The sequence below is a fragment of the Atractosteus spatula genome, chromosome 21, assembly GCF_055471065.1.
Source record: "Atractosteus spatula isolate fAtrSpa1 chromosome 21, fAtrSpa1.hap1, whole genome shotgun sequence".
In the NCBI taxonomy this organism is placed as follows: Eukaryota; Metazoa; Chordata; class Actinopteri; order Semionotiformes; family Lepisosteidae; genus Atractosteus; species Atractosteus spatula.
Genome location: NC_142726.1, coordinates 14,309,672 through 14,327,331, shown reverse-complemented (window position 1 = coordinate 14,327,331; position 17,660 = coordinate 14,309,672). Strand labels below are relative to the sequence as shown.

The 17,660-nt window shown below is 49.1% G+C and overlaps 1 protein-coding gene across 4 annotated transcripts; it reads right to left on the bottom strand.

Annotated features, from left to right (window-relative positions):
* Positions 1-318: 318 nt before the first annotated feature.
* Positions 319-15,664, bottom strand: gfod2 (glucose-fructose oxidoreductase domain containing 2). 4 transcript variants are annotated; one of them, XM_088938559.1, is made up of 3 exons: positions 15,579-15,664; positions 11,199-11,538; positions 319-4,011 (listed from the first exon to the last, which is right to left on the bottom strand). In XM_088938559.1, exons 2-3 carry the CDS (start codon positions 11,449-11,451, stop codon positions 3,125-3,127), a joined length of 1,140 nt encoding a protein of 379 aa, XP_088794685.1. In that variant the 5' UTR covers positions 11,452-11,538; positions 15,579-15,664; the 3' UTR covers positions 319-3,124. The 4 variants fall into 4 exon arrangements, with proteins under 4 accessions (XP_088794685.1, XP_088794686.1, XP_088794687.1 ...); XM_088938560.1 differs by having other exon boundaries at positions 15,395-15,620; XM_088938561.1 differs by lacking the exon at positions 15,579-15,664 and adding an exon at positions 14,330-14,396.
* Positions 15,665-17,660: the final 1,996 nt, after the last annotated feature.

Here is a 17,660-nt window from a genome sequence, read left to right as displayed (position 1 = left end):
GCCCCAGCACATTCTACATACAGGATTCTCTATCAGACCCTTTTAATTCAGTTTTAAGTTCTCTGCTTTTTGCATCTTGCTTTATTTTCTCTGCCTGCAGGAGAATGTGGAGCAGATAGAAACAGATCAATAATAAGGTAGCAGTGTGCCAATACAATTAACACAAGTTTGTGGAAAGCAGTGCAGAAGTGGTCACCATTAGTCAGCACAGGTCTGCTAAAGCTGCTGTCTCCTGTCTTTGGCATTTTGTCTTCCCCCAGCAGAACAGCAGATGACAGGAGCTTTCACGTTGAAATAAAATCTGAAACAACGACCACAAGGCTACAAGATATTTATTTCCTTTCAGAGTTACATTCAAACAGTATGGATTATAAAAACAAAAAAACACCCCCGCGTCTCATGATGCCCGTCTTACAGTAATGTCACCAAAATAAAACATTTACCAAAAATGATATCAAAGGAACACAATAAATATTCACCTACAAACTATGTACAACGTATTAAAAACATTTCCTTAGGCTCACATCAAATCTCTCAAGTAGTTTAGAGTAGCCAAGAATACTTGTCAACGTTAAAAAAGCAACAGTGTTTCGCACTACCACCAGTAAAGAGAGGAACACTACAGCTGTGCTCATTTCATACCTTCGTAGGTAGAAGATGGCCTGATTCTTGGTTACTGTAACAGCAGGGGAAAAGAACACCAGCTGCTATCGATTCCTCAAATGAACAAATTCAAGCCCGAAGAGCACCTAACCCTGACTTCTGTTTGCCTGGATGGTTTTCATACAGACTGAATGAAACCCAGAACTGTTGAACGTCTCCTGGTACTGGGCTACAACACCCAAGAGAATCCCACTGGGCCTAGGAGCATGGTTCCTCTTTAGATACGACTGTTCCTGGGGTTCATAGTCCAGTTACAGCCCTCTTTCTTTGTATCTTTCAGTTACAAAAGCTCATTTCTGAAGCACATGGGATTTCTCACTCTTCTCACAGAGTGAAGGCAGTACATTGTATACGTAGCCTGGAGACTTAAACTGCTAATTATGTCCCCAAACATACACATACATACACACATCTACAGATATGTCCAGTGTCATTTGCAGGTTGAAAATCTCAAAAGGACAGGTTCAGTCTAACATCATCTTAGATGAAACAGAGATGGTATCGCAAATAGAGAACATCTGGCAGAGACAGAACGGGCTGCCCAGTTACGCCAACTGCAACAACCAGACCCCCTACACCTAAGCAGCAGACACGTTTCAGGTAGGATCAAGAAAACATCCGCAGGGCACTCAGGACTGCTGCAGGTCCAGTCTTCCACCTGCTGAGCTGAGCTGAGCCGAGCTGAGCGCTAAGTGGAAGATTCCCAGTGGCAGACAGTCCGATCCACTGGGATGACTAAAGCAAAGGGGACAGGCGAAGGAAGAGATGTAGCGCCTCACTAACAGAACACACCCATTTTGTTCTATTTTCCGTTCTGTGTCAGTCATGTGTAATTGTACCCCTCTGATACGCACTCTTCAGGGGTCATCTTGCTGACGACAGTGACACGAGGCTGGGGACGCTGAGCTCGAACCCGGTGGCTCTGGGACACCAGTAATAACTCAGTGCCCCAGAACAGGGGTTTTCAATCCCAGCCTGGAGGCCCACAGAGCTGCTGGTTTTCATTCCAGCCCCACTCAATTACTTAATTGAAGCCTTAACTGGACTCACAGGTTGGTAGAATACTTGCAAGTTTTCTTCTTCTAATCAAAATTTGGGAATTGTACGTTACATATGAAACACAACAGTTAAAAGGCGACCCAAAGTGTTTAAGAGCTGAAAGTTAATCCTATTATTAAATCAAAAAGTTCAATTGCGTAAAAAGAGCTTGGCTTGATTAAAATCCAGCAGGGGTGTGGACCTCCAGGCCCACGACGGGGATCCCCTGCACTAACACACATCCGTGCTGCAGTCAGTCAGGCTTGGCTTCTGTGCCCAACTGCACTGCACACTCAGGCTCTAACACACAAATCCTGTCCTGGAGAGTGGTGTCTGCAGGTTTTCACATCCCTGTTCCTCATGACCTATATGAGCTAGCATTAGCTTCTCTGAGCTTTCAAAATAGGTCTTCAGCTACTGATGAAATAAAGTCTGATGGATTCTGGAGGAGTAGAGATGTTCATCTATGAGAAAAAGGTTTTGATAACTCAGTGCCCTAAAGCAAGGGGCTCCCAGTCCTAGTCCTGGCCCAGACACACCTGTTTCGTGTTTCAAGATGAGCGCTCTACTTAACTGAGACCAGCTGGGGGGGTTGCATTTGAAACTTGAAGAGTTTTAAGTTTCTTAGGCTATGCAATAGTTTAAAGCAACTTACCACATGCTTAAGAATAAAGATGAATGAAGGATTAAAGTAGGAAACGAAGCTTGGTTGGCACAAAATACAACTAGGATTGGAAACCCCAGCAATAAGGCACTAACCAGCCCTCCACCCCAGAGGTCAAAGGGCATTCTGATATGGATAGAGGGCAAAAGATCCCCTTGTATTGTCAAGTTAACCAGCAATCCTGACCAAATGAGCCAGTAACCTTTTAAAGGTTCTTATTTATGCTGATCAGACCTGAGAATAACTTTCATGCAAGAAAAAGATATCAGAAAACAAGCATCGAAGAGGTTCCGTGAGGAAAAAATCTTTTTAAGTTGTCAAAACTTAAAAAATATATATATTTTAGGAGTAATTACTTCCTGATGAAAGTCAAAGCTCTAGAAAGATTCATCACATTTGTTAGCACTAGTTTCAAACCCCTACCAGCTGCCGGCTCTGAATTAAAAAAAAAAATAAAGACCTTTGCTTTGAAAACCAGAGATGCACTGTGTGCAGACGAAGGGAATGAAATGAAAGCACCGAGGACAGCACGAGAGGAGTCAGCAAGACAGCACGAGTGAAGGCCTGCGAACGCTCAGTCTGGTCGCAGAGGGGCTCCATGTGCTGTAGCTCCTATTTGCTCTACAAGGGGGGGGGGGGGGTTTGGGGAGTCTAATCACTGGCTGAGCACAACCTCCAGAAGAGGGGATGGAGGAATTTCGCCAGCTCCCTGAAAGCGAAGGTCACTGCCCTTGGAGCCCGGCTGCGCTGCAGGGATCCTCAGGGGTTGATCCTCTGCAGCGCGTCGCACAAGTTCTGGTTGGCGTCGGGCATCTCGGTCATGACTTCCACCGTCTCCCACTCCCCGGTGCGGCTGGACGTCTTGATGGCGTCCACCACGCACTGCATGTACAGCCCGTCCTCGAAGGAGGCGGCCGCGGCCAGGGGCTGCAGCTCCCAGGTCCGGCGGTCCTCCTGGCCCTGGAAGGACTGGCGCAGGGCCTGCACCATGCATACCATGCCCCTGAGGTAGGGCAAGGGGATGTCCAGCAGCCCCTTGTCCAGCGGCCCCGCGGGGTCGGCCAGGAGCAGCTCCTCCTGGTAGGCGGTGTTCCTCTGCCCGTAGAGGTCGGTGCCCCGGGCCACCAGCCTCCCCGCGGAGCCCACCACCATCACCTCGTGCACAAAGGCCCCCGGCATGTTGAAGTTGAGGGTGACGGTGCTGCAGACGCCCCCCGTCATGAGCATCTGGAAAAAGCAGAAGTCGTCGCTGGTGACGTGCCGGATGCCCCGGATGGCGCCGCTCTGCTTGACGAAGGTCTTGAGCAGCCCGTGCACCCTCTCGGCCCGCCGGCCCGTCAGGTGGCTCAGCAGATCCACGATGTAGGTGCCCATGGTGTGCAGCCCCCCGCCGCCCATCAGCTCGTCGCAGATCCAGTTGTAGGTCTTGCCCAGCAGGCTGCCCCAGTAGACCCGCACGTCGCACACCATCACCTCGCCCACGTAGCCCTCGTCGATCAGCTGCTTCATCCGCGCGAAGGCCGGCAGGAAGCGCAGCACGTTCCCCATCAGGCTCATCAGTTTGGGGTAGTAGCGGGCCGCCGTCACCATCATGAAGGCGTCGGCCGAGGTGGCGGCCTTCTCGCAAATCACGTTTTTCCCAATCCCTTCGGCAATTCAGAGAGAGAGAGAGAAAGGGAGTCACAGCGGCTCTCACGCCATCTACACCCGCATTTCCCAAATGCCAAAGCCTTTAAAGCCTCCTGCAGTGGCGAATTGTGCAATGACGATCTACTGCATGGACTGCAATAATGGCAGGACAGACAAGTCCCAGCGCACAGCAACCTAACCCATGTCGGGATCTAAACTATACAGTGCCTTGCGAAAGTATTCGGCCCCCTTGAACTTTTCAACCTTTTGCCACATTTCAGGCTTCAAACATAAAGATATAAATTTTTTATTTTATGTGAAGAATCACCAACAAGTGGGACACAATTGTGAAGTAGAACGAAATCTATTGGATTTTTGAAACTTTTTTAACTAATAAAAAAATGAAAAGTGGGGCGTGCAAAATTATTCGGGCCCTTTACTTTCAGTGCAGCAAACTCACTCCAGAAGTTCAGCGAGGATCTCTGAATGATCCAATGTTGTCCTAAATGACTGATGGTGATAAATAGAATCCACCTGTGTGTAATCAAGTCTCTGTATAAATGCACCTGCTCTGTGATAGTCTCAAGGTTCTGTTGAAAGCGCAGAGAGCATCATGAAGACCAAGGAACACACCAGGCAGGTCCGTAATACTGTTGTGGAGAAGTTTAAAGCCGGATTTGGATACAAAAAGATTTCCCAAGCTTCAAACATCCCAAGGAGCACTGTGCAAGCGATCATCTTGAAATGGAAGGAGTATCAGACCACTGCAAATCTACCAAGACCTGGCCGTCCCTCTAAACTTTCAGCTCAGACAAGGAGAAGACTGATCAGAGATGCAGCCAAGAGGCCCATGATCACTCTGGATGAACTGCAGAGAACTACAGCTGAGGTGGGAGAGTCTGTCCATAGGACAACAATCAGTCTTACACTGCACAAATCTGGCCTTTATGGAAGAGTGGCAAGAAGAAAGCCATTTCTCAAAGATATCCATAAAAAGTCTCGTCTAAAGTTTGCCACAAGCCACCTGGGAGACACCCCAAACATGTGGAAGAAGGTGCTCTGGTCAGATGAAACCAAAATCGAACTTTTTGGCCACAATGCAAAACGATATGTTTGGCGTAAAAGCAACACAGCTCATCACCCTCAACACACCATCCCCACTGTCAAACATGGTGGTGGCAGCATCATGGTTTGGGCCTGCTTTTCTTCAGCAGGGACAGGGAAGATGGTTAAAATTGAGGGGAAGATGGATGCAGCCAAATACAGGACCATTCTGGATGAAAACCTGTTGGAGTCTGCAAAAGACCTGAAACTGGGACGGAGATTTATCTTCCAACAAGACAATGATCCCAAACATACAGCAAAATCTACAAAGGAATGGTTCACAAATAAACGTATCCAGGTGTTTGAATGGCCAAGTCAAAGTCCAGACCTGAATCCAATCGAGAATCTGTGGAAAGAGCTGAAAACTGCTGTTCACAAACGCTCTCCATCCAACCTCACTGAGCTCAAGCTGTTTTGCAAGGAAGAATGGGCAAGAATTTCAGTCTCTCGATGTGCAAAACTGATAGAGACATACCCCAAGCGACTTGCAGCTGTAATCACAGCAAAAGGTGGCTCTACAAAGTATTAACGCAAGGGGGCCGAATAATTTTGCACGCCCCACTTTTCATTTTTTTATTAGTTAAAAAAGTTTCAAAAATCCAATAGATTTCGTTCCACTTCACAATTGTGTCCCACTTGTTGGCGATTCTTCACATAAAATAAAAAATTTATATCTTTATGTTTGAAGCCTGAAATGTGGCAAAAGGTTGAAAAGTTCAAGGGGGCCGAATACTTTCGCAAGGCACTGTACATGTTTACACTGACACGTGACAAGTTAAAATAAATGATTCAGTGCAAATGGTGCAAGATTTTAACGGATTAAGGAATCCTGTGAAGTATCAAAGCCCAATGACAGTCTTCTCTAATTCATGAATGTATTCAATTACACTATTAGGAGGAGAGGGGTGCCAAAGTCCTGCACTGCAAATGACACGAGGGCCTGCCGATTGAGAGATCCTGGGAAAGCAGGAGAATATCTTGTGCGATTAAAGCAACCTGAGCAGATGTTTGTGAATCTCCGCAAGCACACTTTTTTTTTTACGTTTCGATCTATCGTGGTTGCTGATCAGAGGATCTCCTCAGGATTCCCAGAGAATCTGCTTCTTCGGGAGGGCTTGGCAGCTCATTACAGACTCCCAGTACTTTTTGTGTGAAGACGTGCTCGTTTTTCCAGTCAATAAATGCATGCTATCAGTTTCTGTTTTTACCCGTTTCTCCTGAAAGGGAGTTGGAATAAACATTTCTAACTGTAATAAAATAAAACTGTTTTATTAGCTAAGCAATCTGTGATTCCCATCCAGCTATTTCTTGAAAGAAGCCAGGGTATCGGCCTCAACAAAACGGCTGGATGTTTTGTTCCACACTTTGTAAAAAGAAGTGCCTCCTGCTCTTGGTTTTAAATTTCCCTTCAGAAGAGATTCTGTGGGCATCCTGGGTATGACTTACTGCACAGTCCTTTGACAAAGTCCCTTAACTTGACACACAGCTGTGACTGCAGGCTAAGAGAGAGAAATCATTAACACAGCTTTCTCCATAGTCAACTGACATCTGGTGGACCAAACAACATGCTGTTATACAATCTCGTGATAAAAGAAAGATACAATTCGCTTATTCAATCACAGAGTAATGCATTTAAAAGTTGTTTAACTCAGATTTTGGCGGACTCTAGTGGCGGCCCGCTGTCACTGCACCTTTTGGTACGTCCCTCTGCCACAAGATGACAGTGTAATAAATTCAGGTTTATGATGGGCTACCGAGCTTCTCAGTCAAAAAAGTGCTTGAACATCCCTGATCAATTAAGGGCATCTGAGCCTCTTCCTTTGCAAATAATTACAACACAAGGCTAGAGCCCTGTCTTGGAATCCATCAGGAAGGCAGTCTGGAGTTAGTGTGTGGGCACAATTAAATAACGCTGTGTGCGGGCGAGGGTGTGTCGGTGGCTCAGAGGTACAGAACTTGCGACCCAGAAAGCTGTGGCCGCTCAGAGTGAGCTCTGCAGCTCTGCGATACGGCACTGCCTGGTCTCCTGGCAGACAGAGGGCTCTTGTCAGAGAGACTGGCAGAAGTCCCCTACAGCTGCGCTCCTGATAAGGCACGCATGAGAGCGTGTGTGTGTGTGTGAGCGAGAAGGGGCACAGGGAGGACGCTGGGACAGGAAAACCCTCCTGAGCCACAGGGCTCCTCCGTCTGTCCCGAGGAACACAGCCCACTGCAGGAGAAGGGGGTCGGGCCTCCTGTGGGTAATTTACCGCTCGCTGAACAGCTCTGCTTTCCTGTTTGTCTTCCTCATTTCCTACGGGCTCCCTTCACTCACCCTCAACCTCCTCGCATCCCCCTCCAACAGCGCTCCTTCGTGGGAGTGCTCTTTTACTGCACTGGCAGCGAGCAGCCTCATTAGTCACGAGGCGACAAGACAGGAAATTAAAAAGCAACAAGCCGACTGCACATGTCACCGACGGTTTTCGTTCTAGCGTCCCCCCCACCACCCCAAGACAAAGAAAAGGAAAACGACCGACTCCCTACGGTGCAGCCCTCAGCAGGGACACAGTGCATTGTGGGTGAGCCCTGCTCATTTCCAACAGGCTGGGTGAGCTAGCATCACGACAGCCTCCCGCCAGGACCACATGACCGCCAGCACGACTGACCTGTTGTGCCCACAGCACAGGTGTGGGGGAGAGGTGAACACGTGCTAAAGAGAGCCATTTACAGGGCATGCCGGAAGAGCCAGGAGTGGCGACACTGAGCCGCTGAACACGGGCAGGTAGCTCAACGCTCTCCCGCCCTGTTTAAAATTCCCAGCCTGGTTTAGCTAAGGGCCAGACTCTCCTCCTCAAGCAAACCTCCTGAATCCAGGAGAGTGGGAACCAACCTGCCTGGTCAGGTTCCAGCCAGAAAGCCCAGAGGCGCGTTCTACCTCCCTAATTGCCGGAATAACGAAACGCCTCCCTCAGCGGATTCCGATTCTGCACTGGGCCGATGACGAGCCCTTCATGGTTACAGCACACCTTCCTCTTATTAGGAACTCGAGGCTCTGCAGGGTCGGTGGCTTTCATGGGTTTCCTTATAGGCGGAGACCGATTACGTACTTCTCCTGCATACTTCAACACTGCACTCACGAAAAAGATCAACTGCTTCATTTTAAAACAAAAATACGCTGTGCTGTATTGCAGTGAATGAACACATCTTGTGAAATCCACTGGATGTTTTACGTACTTGACTGTTTTTATTGCTGTCTCAGTGAGGCCAGAGGAAAATTCCCACTGTATGTGGACAATAAAGTAGATAGTATCAGTCAGTCCAATCAGCATATTTTATCAACAGTGCCTTTAGTGCCTCAGGGCTGTATTTGTGTTAATCCGTTGTTCTCAGGGAGTTTTTGCAAGTTAGTATTTAGTTTAATCAGTCCCCTTCAGAATTAAAAGACAGTCAAAGCCACCAGCCTCCGTGCCCATTTTAAATGAGTCACCGAGGTTCAAAGACCGATATATTTGGGCCCGTTCAAGCCAGATTCACCAAAACAAAAAACTCCAGGACTGGAAGGTTAAAGCAAAAAGAGGAGGAACTGTTAAAAAGAAGGCAGCACCTAAAAAGGCTAGCAGGCTTCTCCCTATCAGTGTCGCTCTCCGTTCACCACAGCTCCTCCCAGCCCGGGCCGAGGCCTCTCCCCGAGCAGCCCGGCTCAGGAAACGGACGCTGCTGGCCCACGCCCGTCTCCCTGCTCTCTTCCTGCAGCGCTGGGTGCTGGGGGGGGGGACCAGGGAGAGCTGCCCAGACGCACAGGCCCACTGTCCTCGCCCCAGCTCACTTCACTCTCCCGCTCACCCTCACCCATAACCCCACCGCACGCTCGTCTGCTGCCGCGCTGCGGAGCCGACTAGTTTTCCAGTCTCGGTCCTGCTGGGATTCGCCCAGTTCGGTCCTTTTCCAGATTCGGCAGTGGCAGCTTCTACCCTGGGATTTCCAGGCACCTCCAGTTCCATCTACCTCTCAAAGCACCGCCGGAATTTTAACAGCAAAATCCCTACAGCATACGAGATGGGATTTGTGCTCTTAGCAGCAGACAGTTGACTGGTGAATTATTTCAAAGAACGCCGATGACCCCATTTTCCGGGAAAACAAAAAGTCAAAAGACAAACACCCACAAGGATGTTCTCTTACAGAAGCCGAATGTGGGCTTGTAAAGTCCGATTGTGCGTTTGACAAACCCTGAAGGTCTAAACTAATGAATTTTGTGTCTAAATTTACTTTTATATGGACGATTTAAGACAAAATGGCCGAGGAAGTTAACCCACCCAAATCAGGAAGGAAGGGTAATCAGGCAGGAATTTGTGAGGAAAATAAGGGCAGATATATATACAATTTTCAGAATCAGAAAAGAAAAATAGAATGAACAGATTTTTTTAAGGATTTCATAACTGTGCATCAATGAATGATGCACAAATTACATTGCTTCACACGGTCATCAGACTATGACTGTTTATTACAGCCATAAACAGGAACTAGGATCTAAACAAATTCAGCACCGAAACCAAGTGGCAGGGAAGATTAAATAGGCAAAAGCTTCCATTTATATTCCCCAGAGGAGATGTGAAGATCTAAGCCAAGGCATTTGTTTATAGCAAAAATAATCCTACCAAAAAGAACAAATCCATGCAAAGTCCAAAGAGAGTGCTCCCACAGTAACGGCAAATGGCATCATTGCACGTAATCAATATATGATCAATCATAATTCATCTGCGCAATGTACTTATTTTACCAGTTAACCCAACAACATGCAAATAGAATCCATTCTGATCCACATCCCACTCTGTCGTATAGTAACCAGGAATTCGTAGCAGACTCCAAAAGCAAAAACAATCACCACAGCGAAACAGGTTCACAAGTCTGTATCACTTTGGGTTAACTGGCAAGATGAGCATCCTGTATTATTTAGATAAGGGCTCCATTGTGAGGCTAAAGAATCCGATTAACGGACACCAGTCATAATAAAGGCTCTGTTGTCAAGGCAGGGAAAGGCAGTGGACTCATTTGCGTAACTTCAGAACAAACAAGGGACCCTTCCTGCTGAGGGCATCAGCACATGACAGACCTTAGGGGAGATTAGAGTCGAGAGCACTATAAGCCATCCTTTGTGACCAATAGCTTTGCGATGTTAGAACTGCAGCCCAAGTTCCAAGGTCTTTTAGCGGGATTTTGAAAAGACTTTCAAAAGAATGCATCCTTCTTGAAAGCTGAAGACAAACTTGAATCTCTCAGTTGTGACTAATCGCTGGCTTGGTTTCTAGATTGGCTCTTAGGTCTGCCAGACGTCCAGGCCGGGAGCAGCAAGTCGAGAGAAAGAAAGACCCTGTCTGTGGCTCTGCTCACCCGTCATGCTACAGCACTGCTCTACTGTAAGGCAGAGCTGAAGGCTTCTGAGCAGCATCTGAGGTCCCATGAGGCGAAACAGAACCGTAACTTTCTTTGGAGGGGGGAGCTGTGTCAGTGTGCGTGGGCTATAAAGGAATAAGTCAAGGCTGATTCCAGGCTGAAAAGGAGAAAGAAGAAGCAATGACGTGTCAGCTGCTGAGTCCTCTTGCGTTTCTTCTTTCTACCGTTCAGCGCGAAATTAACCTTTACCAGTTCCTGTATGGGGGCGACCCAGTGGTCAGGACTGCTGCCTCGCAGACCTGGGACCCTGGGCTCAATCCCAGACCTGGGGTGCTGTCTGTGTGGAGTCTGTATGTTCTCCCCACGTTTGTGTGGGTTTCCTCCCACAGCCCAAAGGCAAAAGTTTAACTGGATTCTCGGTAAAAGCGGCCTTGGTGTCTGTGTGTTATCTGGCCCCGTGATGGTCCTGGTTTGTGTCCTGTCTAGGGTGAACCCTGCCTTGCGCCTGTTGCTTGCTGGGATAGGCTCCATTCCCCCCCGTGACCCTGATTTTGGAAGAAGTGGTTTCGACATGGATGGATGGATGTTTCCTTTCTGAATCTCTGTGACTGATGACAGAGGACTTGCACTGGGCTGTTCTGGTGTGTGGCAGTGGGGCGCAGTGGGGCTCAGCGTGGCTCAGCGTGGCTCAGCGTGGCTCAGCGTGGCTCAGCGTGGCTCAGCGTCTTACCCAGCGCCTTGACGGCGATCTGGCGGGTCAGCGGCGGCGGGATGTTGATGCAGACCAGGTCCACGTCGGGGTGCAGCAGCACGTCGTCCGTGCGGCTGGTGTGGAAGGGGATCCCCAGCTCCTGGGAGAGCTGCCGGGCCTCCTCGTCCGTGCGCCCCCACACCGCCTCCACCGAGAAGCCCTCCGCCCGCAGCAGGGGCACCAGCACCCGCGCCGTGCTCCCCGTCCCGAAGACGCCCACGCCGGGCAGCATGGCCGGCCTGCAGCCACCTCCTTCTCCGCACTCAGGGCCAGACCGGCATCTCCTCCCAGCCTCTCACAGCGCCGCCCTCCTGCTCACCTGCGGAACAGCGCCAAGCACAGCCAGTGAGAGCCCGCGGCAAAACCACCGAGCGCACAAAAACCACCCCGCCCCCCGTCTCTGTCCCTCTGGTTCACCGCTCGGCAAAGCCCTGCCACACACGAGACTCCCAGCTCTTCCCCGGAGCAGGGGCGCGGGGCTGTAGCTGCTCAGGAACGTAGACACCGAAGAGGCTTCTCAGCTTTATCCACCAAACTGCAAAAACCTGGGGACGACTGGGGAATAACTCCGGACACGTCTTGTTGACGCGTCACCCAGCTCTCTCGACTGGGGGAGGCAGCAAGCGCAAAACTCAAGCGCCCTTGAGGAATTTCACAAAGGCTCGTGCTGGAACAAGCCGCCCGGTCATGTTGCTGAAGCCGACACCCTGGACGTTTTTTGGATCAGTTAACTACTCACAAACCAGAAGGGCTTAAGTGCCTCGGGGTAACTATTTCTGTGTTTTAATACACAGTTGTCACGTTCACTGCTACAAGTGCACCTTAACTTAAAGGGGAACTGCAAGGCAAGTTTTGTATTTCGGGGGTTAGAAAGATTCAGCACTGATGAGTGCATTTCAAACCGCAACGAAAGTAAAACGTACACAGTAATGTGTAAAACCCCCATTTACATCACAAAATAGACTAAATTTACAAGTACGCACAGCGCCATAATCTGGCAACAAAAATTCCAGTGACCTGAAAAAGGCCCTATTACCTTGTAAACAAGCAGGCTTGTGCATACATCTCTTTTAATCCAACAGAAATATTGCTCTGAACTTCGAGATGGTTTTGCTAATACTACCTGTTAACTCTGCATGCAGACCATGTTGGAACTTTTCTGTTGTGAAATGTCTGCTGCACAACCTGTACTTACACACTCATACATCACATGAGTCATTACATCGACTAGTGAGCAGGAACGGTAGGTTTAACTCTCACTCTTGCCTGTGAAGAGACCCTGGGTGTGCAACAACCTGGAGACTTACAGCTCACAAACTTAAAGTTTGCAATTTTGTACTGAATGCAGAATGTCAAATTGTGTGACATACCGCCAGTCAATTTATTTTGCTACCAAGGTAAAAATAACTGGTCTGAGAAATTGGGACTGCAGCTCCCCTTGAAAACAAGACTATTTAATGACAAGAAAAATTGCTATCACAATGTCTAACGTTTCAGATTCAGCGCCAGTGACTTTATAGTTCAGGATGTAGGTAACAGCACATGTGCAGTAATGTCACAAGGCACACAGCTGACCCGACAGTGCCGGGAGTTAAAATTCACATCTACTTCTGCAATAAAACCTCTTCCGCAACAACAGCCTAGCGCTATTCTCTAAAACGCGTGAGAGAGGTGCTCACAATGCACATCAGAAAACTGGCCAACGAGAGGAGCCATCAGTAGCTAACTGATCCGAGAATCTTGAGCGGACGTTTCTAGAAAAAAATTATCCTGTTCCAGATTCCCCAAAAGCCCTTGAATTCCTTACAGTCGAATCGATAAGCAGTCACTGACGAACCAACGGTGCCAATTCAATGTTGAAACTCCGGGTGGAACCAGGAACCTTTAGACCTTCAGTCTACAACTCTCAGCTGAGCCTTTTCAGGGACTCAGCAAAGAAATTCCCAGTTACAATGGCGATCCCGGGAATACCCATTTATACACCTAATAATGAACCAGTCATAAAATCACAAAATGATAACAATATTTGCATAAACAGAGTCCAGCTCCAGGAACAGAGTGCGACTACAGCTAGAGGTCACTGACAGTGTGAAACAGGGAGCTATACTTGCAAACATGAGCTCTCTTACCAGGCTACACTGACCCTGTGGGGCAGAGATCTCCAGGCCTGGTCCTGAGGCACCCCAGATCAACTGTGTCATTGATTAAACAGGCATGATGTACAAAGTCATTCAGAGATGATTGAGAACTAAAACCTCAGCCTTCAAGGACCAGAATTCAATTAACTGAAGAGATTACTTGCTTGATTCATCAGTAGCTGACAGGTGTGGCCGATGTCAAAAACAGGTGACCTATGAGACTAACTGGACTGGGAATCAGGGTTGGATCAAGGTTGGAGAGCCCTGCCGCAGAGGAGGAGGCACTTATGTTTCTAACCTGAATCAGAGGCGAGTCTCCTCTTCACAAGGTTAGACATTTTGAAGATGACAGATCTGCTGTGAAAACAGCATTTCAAATGTGACAAACTGCAGCAAGATGCACAAAACACGGTTACTGCCCTTAAAAATATCCGGACATGGCTACTTTACTGTTAACAGCTGTTTGGTTATGTGGTTGGAAAGTGCAAAAAATCATTATGAATAGTTTAAACTGAATTATTGTTAACTCCTGGAAAAGGCTGTCTTTGAGTAGGCTTTTAAGGTCTTCAGTAACAGACTGACAGTTAACCACAAGAACGGTGTGCACAAAATATTCTGCAGGGTTTATTCAAGAAAAAACGGTTCAAAACCCTCGGGATGGCCTTTCGAGTGTACAGCATGTCAGTTGAAAGATCCCCGTTTGCGATAGCCAGCAGATAGTCCAGAGTCCAGGTGAGACCGACTCGTTTTGAAGTCTGGCAAAGTAAATCCTGTGGGTACCTTTTGCGTAATTAACACGGTCACAGCTTTAATCTTGCACGCAATACCTCAACAGCTTCGAAACACGAGAGGAAGCGGTTGTATAATGTGCTCAGACCAGTTTATTAACTTCAAACCACCGCAAATTTTCTGTTCCTTATTCTCTGTCCCGGGCCTCGGTTACTGAAGTTTTTTTTAAAACATTCCTTTTACCTTATCCACGTGTTTCTTCCACTACACGAAAAACGATGACATTTCTGGTAGTCAATGCAAAATCAAGAAGTACCTTTGGATACAAAAAAAACGTCTCGCTTTAATCCGACGTTTTTATACGCATATAGAGCTGACGGTTCTGATCGTCTCTTATCTACCACACGCAATACAAACACGCCACTCCTTTAAAATATTAATGAACGATCTGGCCATACATCCGGCTTCAGGACACGCTTTAAGAAACATTTGCTGGCTTCTCAAAAATACTCTTGCGTAGCTGGTATTTAACCACCAACACCACAGACGAGCTCCCAAGCGACACAACAGGAGAACATGAAGCGACTGGCAAGTGAGGTTTGTTTTATCCACACAGCACCACGGACACGGAAACGGCAAAGCGGCGAACACGGAAAATTACCCCGGTATTTGAATGAATCCACCGGCAGAACCCCCCCACCGCCAATCAGCTTTCTGCCTGAGCATCGCCAATCGGCACAATCGATAGACAAGACGCAAAACACCGATTTAATCTTTTAAATCCCCCAATGGGAGAATTGGGACAATGGGAGAATCGCGTGTGAATTATTTTAAAAAGAAATGTTCACAGCCGCTTTCTGTGTTCTTAAGGAGAGGATGTCCGTGAACCAGCGGAGCAAGCAGAGAGCAAGAGGGGTTTAAAACGCCAGCCCGGAGTGGGCACCGTGTTACCCCTGCAGTCGGTCTCCTTCTCGTTTCCCTTGCAAAAACAACTGCACGTACCCCCCCCCCCCCCCCCCGGGCCAGCCGGGGGCTGGGCAGCGACCCCGCTGCGGTTCCGTGCCTCTCACACGGACCCAGAGAGGCTTCGCCCAGCCGGAGGATGAGCGACACGCCGCAGCGCTCTTGCAGACAGCGGCGTTACCGGCCGGGCTGCGCCGGGAGGCGTGAGCGGAGGAGCGCACAACGAAACCGTCTCGAAAACACGATCATCTGCGTCTTTTGTGTGTGTGTATGTATGTGCAAAACCGGGACTGTGCCAGCGGATACCTGCGTGCCCCCCCACCCCAGGAGAGAGTCCATACCCACCAGCGCCATGCAGAAAACGTCGGACCAGTCTGGCACTTTCAGCCCCGCAGCCTCGGGACTCCCTTTCGCCTTATACACCCACCCCAGCCCAGCCCTCCGACACTGTAGCGCCGTTGCACAGCGATGCCATTTCGCTCCCGGTTGTTCTCGGAAACGCGCCGGCGAGGCACGGAGCCTTGGTTACCTCCGTTTTGTTTTCCTGTTTTCGGCTCCTGCGCCCCGAGCCCGGCCGCTCCTGTGCGCTCGCTCCCAGCATGACGGAGTGAGGCTGCGCACGCAGGGCGCCCGCACGACAGGCAGCGGCCCGGACACGCCTCTCCTGCGCAGAGCGGCCCTGCCGGGGGTGTGGAAGAGCCCAGTTTACAGTTCATTTCGCTGTCTTACTTCATGCATGGAAGGGAATTTAGCGGTGCTTACAGCTATACCTCCAGACGCCGCCAAAAAAAAAAAACATGTCGTGTAAAACATGGATGTAAGCATAATAAAATATAAAGGTTGATTCCATGCTGAAAAGAAAAGAGACACAACGTTGTGTCTGGAATAAACCTTTACTTGCTCCTTTGCGGCTTAAGCATGCTGACGCGGATACCTACTTGAACATGATCAAATGTAGCTATGAATTTATTTCTTTGCCGAAACGTTTTACGAAGCTTTCCTCAACCATGGAAAAACAAATTCCTCGTGGCTGCTGCGGGATCTTGCTCTATCCACTCCTCCAGGATACGCGAGACAGCGAGAATTCGTTAATGTGCCCCACAGCGCACTACGAAACTGATTAAAACATACACGTCAGAGGTCTTTATAAACTGCTTCTGTCCTTGAACCTGTATTGCTTCAGTCCATCCATCTGTATGAATAGGTACTGTAGGCCGGAAGTACGTAGCACAGTTTGTAAGAGTAGAGGTGTTCCTCTGGTGTCCTGGGTAGATTCCAGTCTGGGCTCGAACGTCCAACTGGTGAAGCCATGTTTTATGTATCCACCTGACCTGCTTGAAGTGGGAACACTAGTGCAGAACAGCAGTTGTGTGGCTGCTTGTTTGGAATGATCTCTGTGCGTCTCCCAGGCGGGGCTGCTTGTTCGGAGTGATCTCTGTGCGTCTCCCGGGTGGGGCTGCTTGTTCGGAGTGATCTCTGTGCGTCTCCCGGGTGGGGCTGCTTGTTCGGAGTGATCTCTGTGCGTCTCCCAGGCGGGGCTGCTTGTTTGGAACGATCTCTGTGCGTCTCCCAGGCAGGGCTGCTTGTTCGGAACGATCTCTGTGCGTCTCCCGGGTGGGGCTGCTTGTTCGGAGTGATCTCTGTGCGTCTCCCAGGCGGGGCTGCTTGTTCAGAACGATCTCTGTGCGTCTCCCGGGTGGGGCTGCTTGTTCGGAGTGATCTCTGTGCGTCTCCCAGGCGGGGCTGCTTGTTCGGAACAATCTCTGTGCGTCTCCCGGGTGGGGCTGCTTGTTCGGAGTGATCTCTGTGCGTCTCCCGGGTGGGGCTGCTTGTTCGGAGTGATCTCTGTGCGTCTCCCGGGTGGGGCTGCTTGTTCGGAGTGATCTCTGTGCGTCTCCCAGGCAGGGCTGCTTGTTCGGAACGATCTCTGTGCGTCTCCCAGGCAGGGCTGCTTGTTCGGAACAATCTCTGTGCGTCTCCCGGGTGGGGCTGCTTGTTTGGAACGATCTCTGTGCATCTCCTGGGTGGGGCTGCTTGTTCAGAATGATCTCTGTGCGTCTCCCAGGTGGGGCTGCTGGTGCAGAAGGGCTCCTGTGTCTCTCAGGTGGGTCCCCACTTGTTTGCAAAGAACTTTGGGGTTCCTTCAGGATTTAAAGAGTGCTAAATTAATGTAAGGCATTGTTATTCCCATCACTGTTAATAATAGCTATTGCCCAGCATCCCTTTCAGGGGAAGCTGTGATTTTCTGTCCCTAAAATCCTGCAGAAACAAGGGGAGGCTCTAGCCTAGGACTTGTCTGGACTTTTACAAAGGTGTGATTAATGGTGACCTTAAGTTGGATTTCAGAATGTGGACTGCTCTCCTCCTCTCCAAAATAGCAAAGATCCAGTCAGCAGATCCTTCCATAGCTTGGAGGCCTACACCCTGGACTTCAGCACCAGTCTGCATTCCAGCAGAGCTCAAAGTTGCTTCAGTAACGACTTAACTGAAAGATTTTCAGTTGACAAGACTGAGGTGATATATCATGCTGTCAATTGATTGCACCGTCACAATGATCGTCAAAAGCACGTATCATTTTTTTTTCTTTACAGGGGTTCTGAGCCTAGACCAT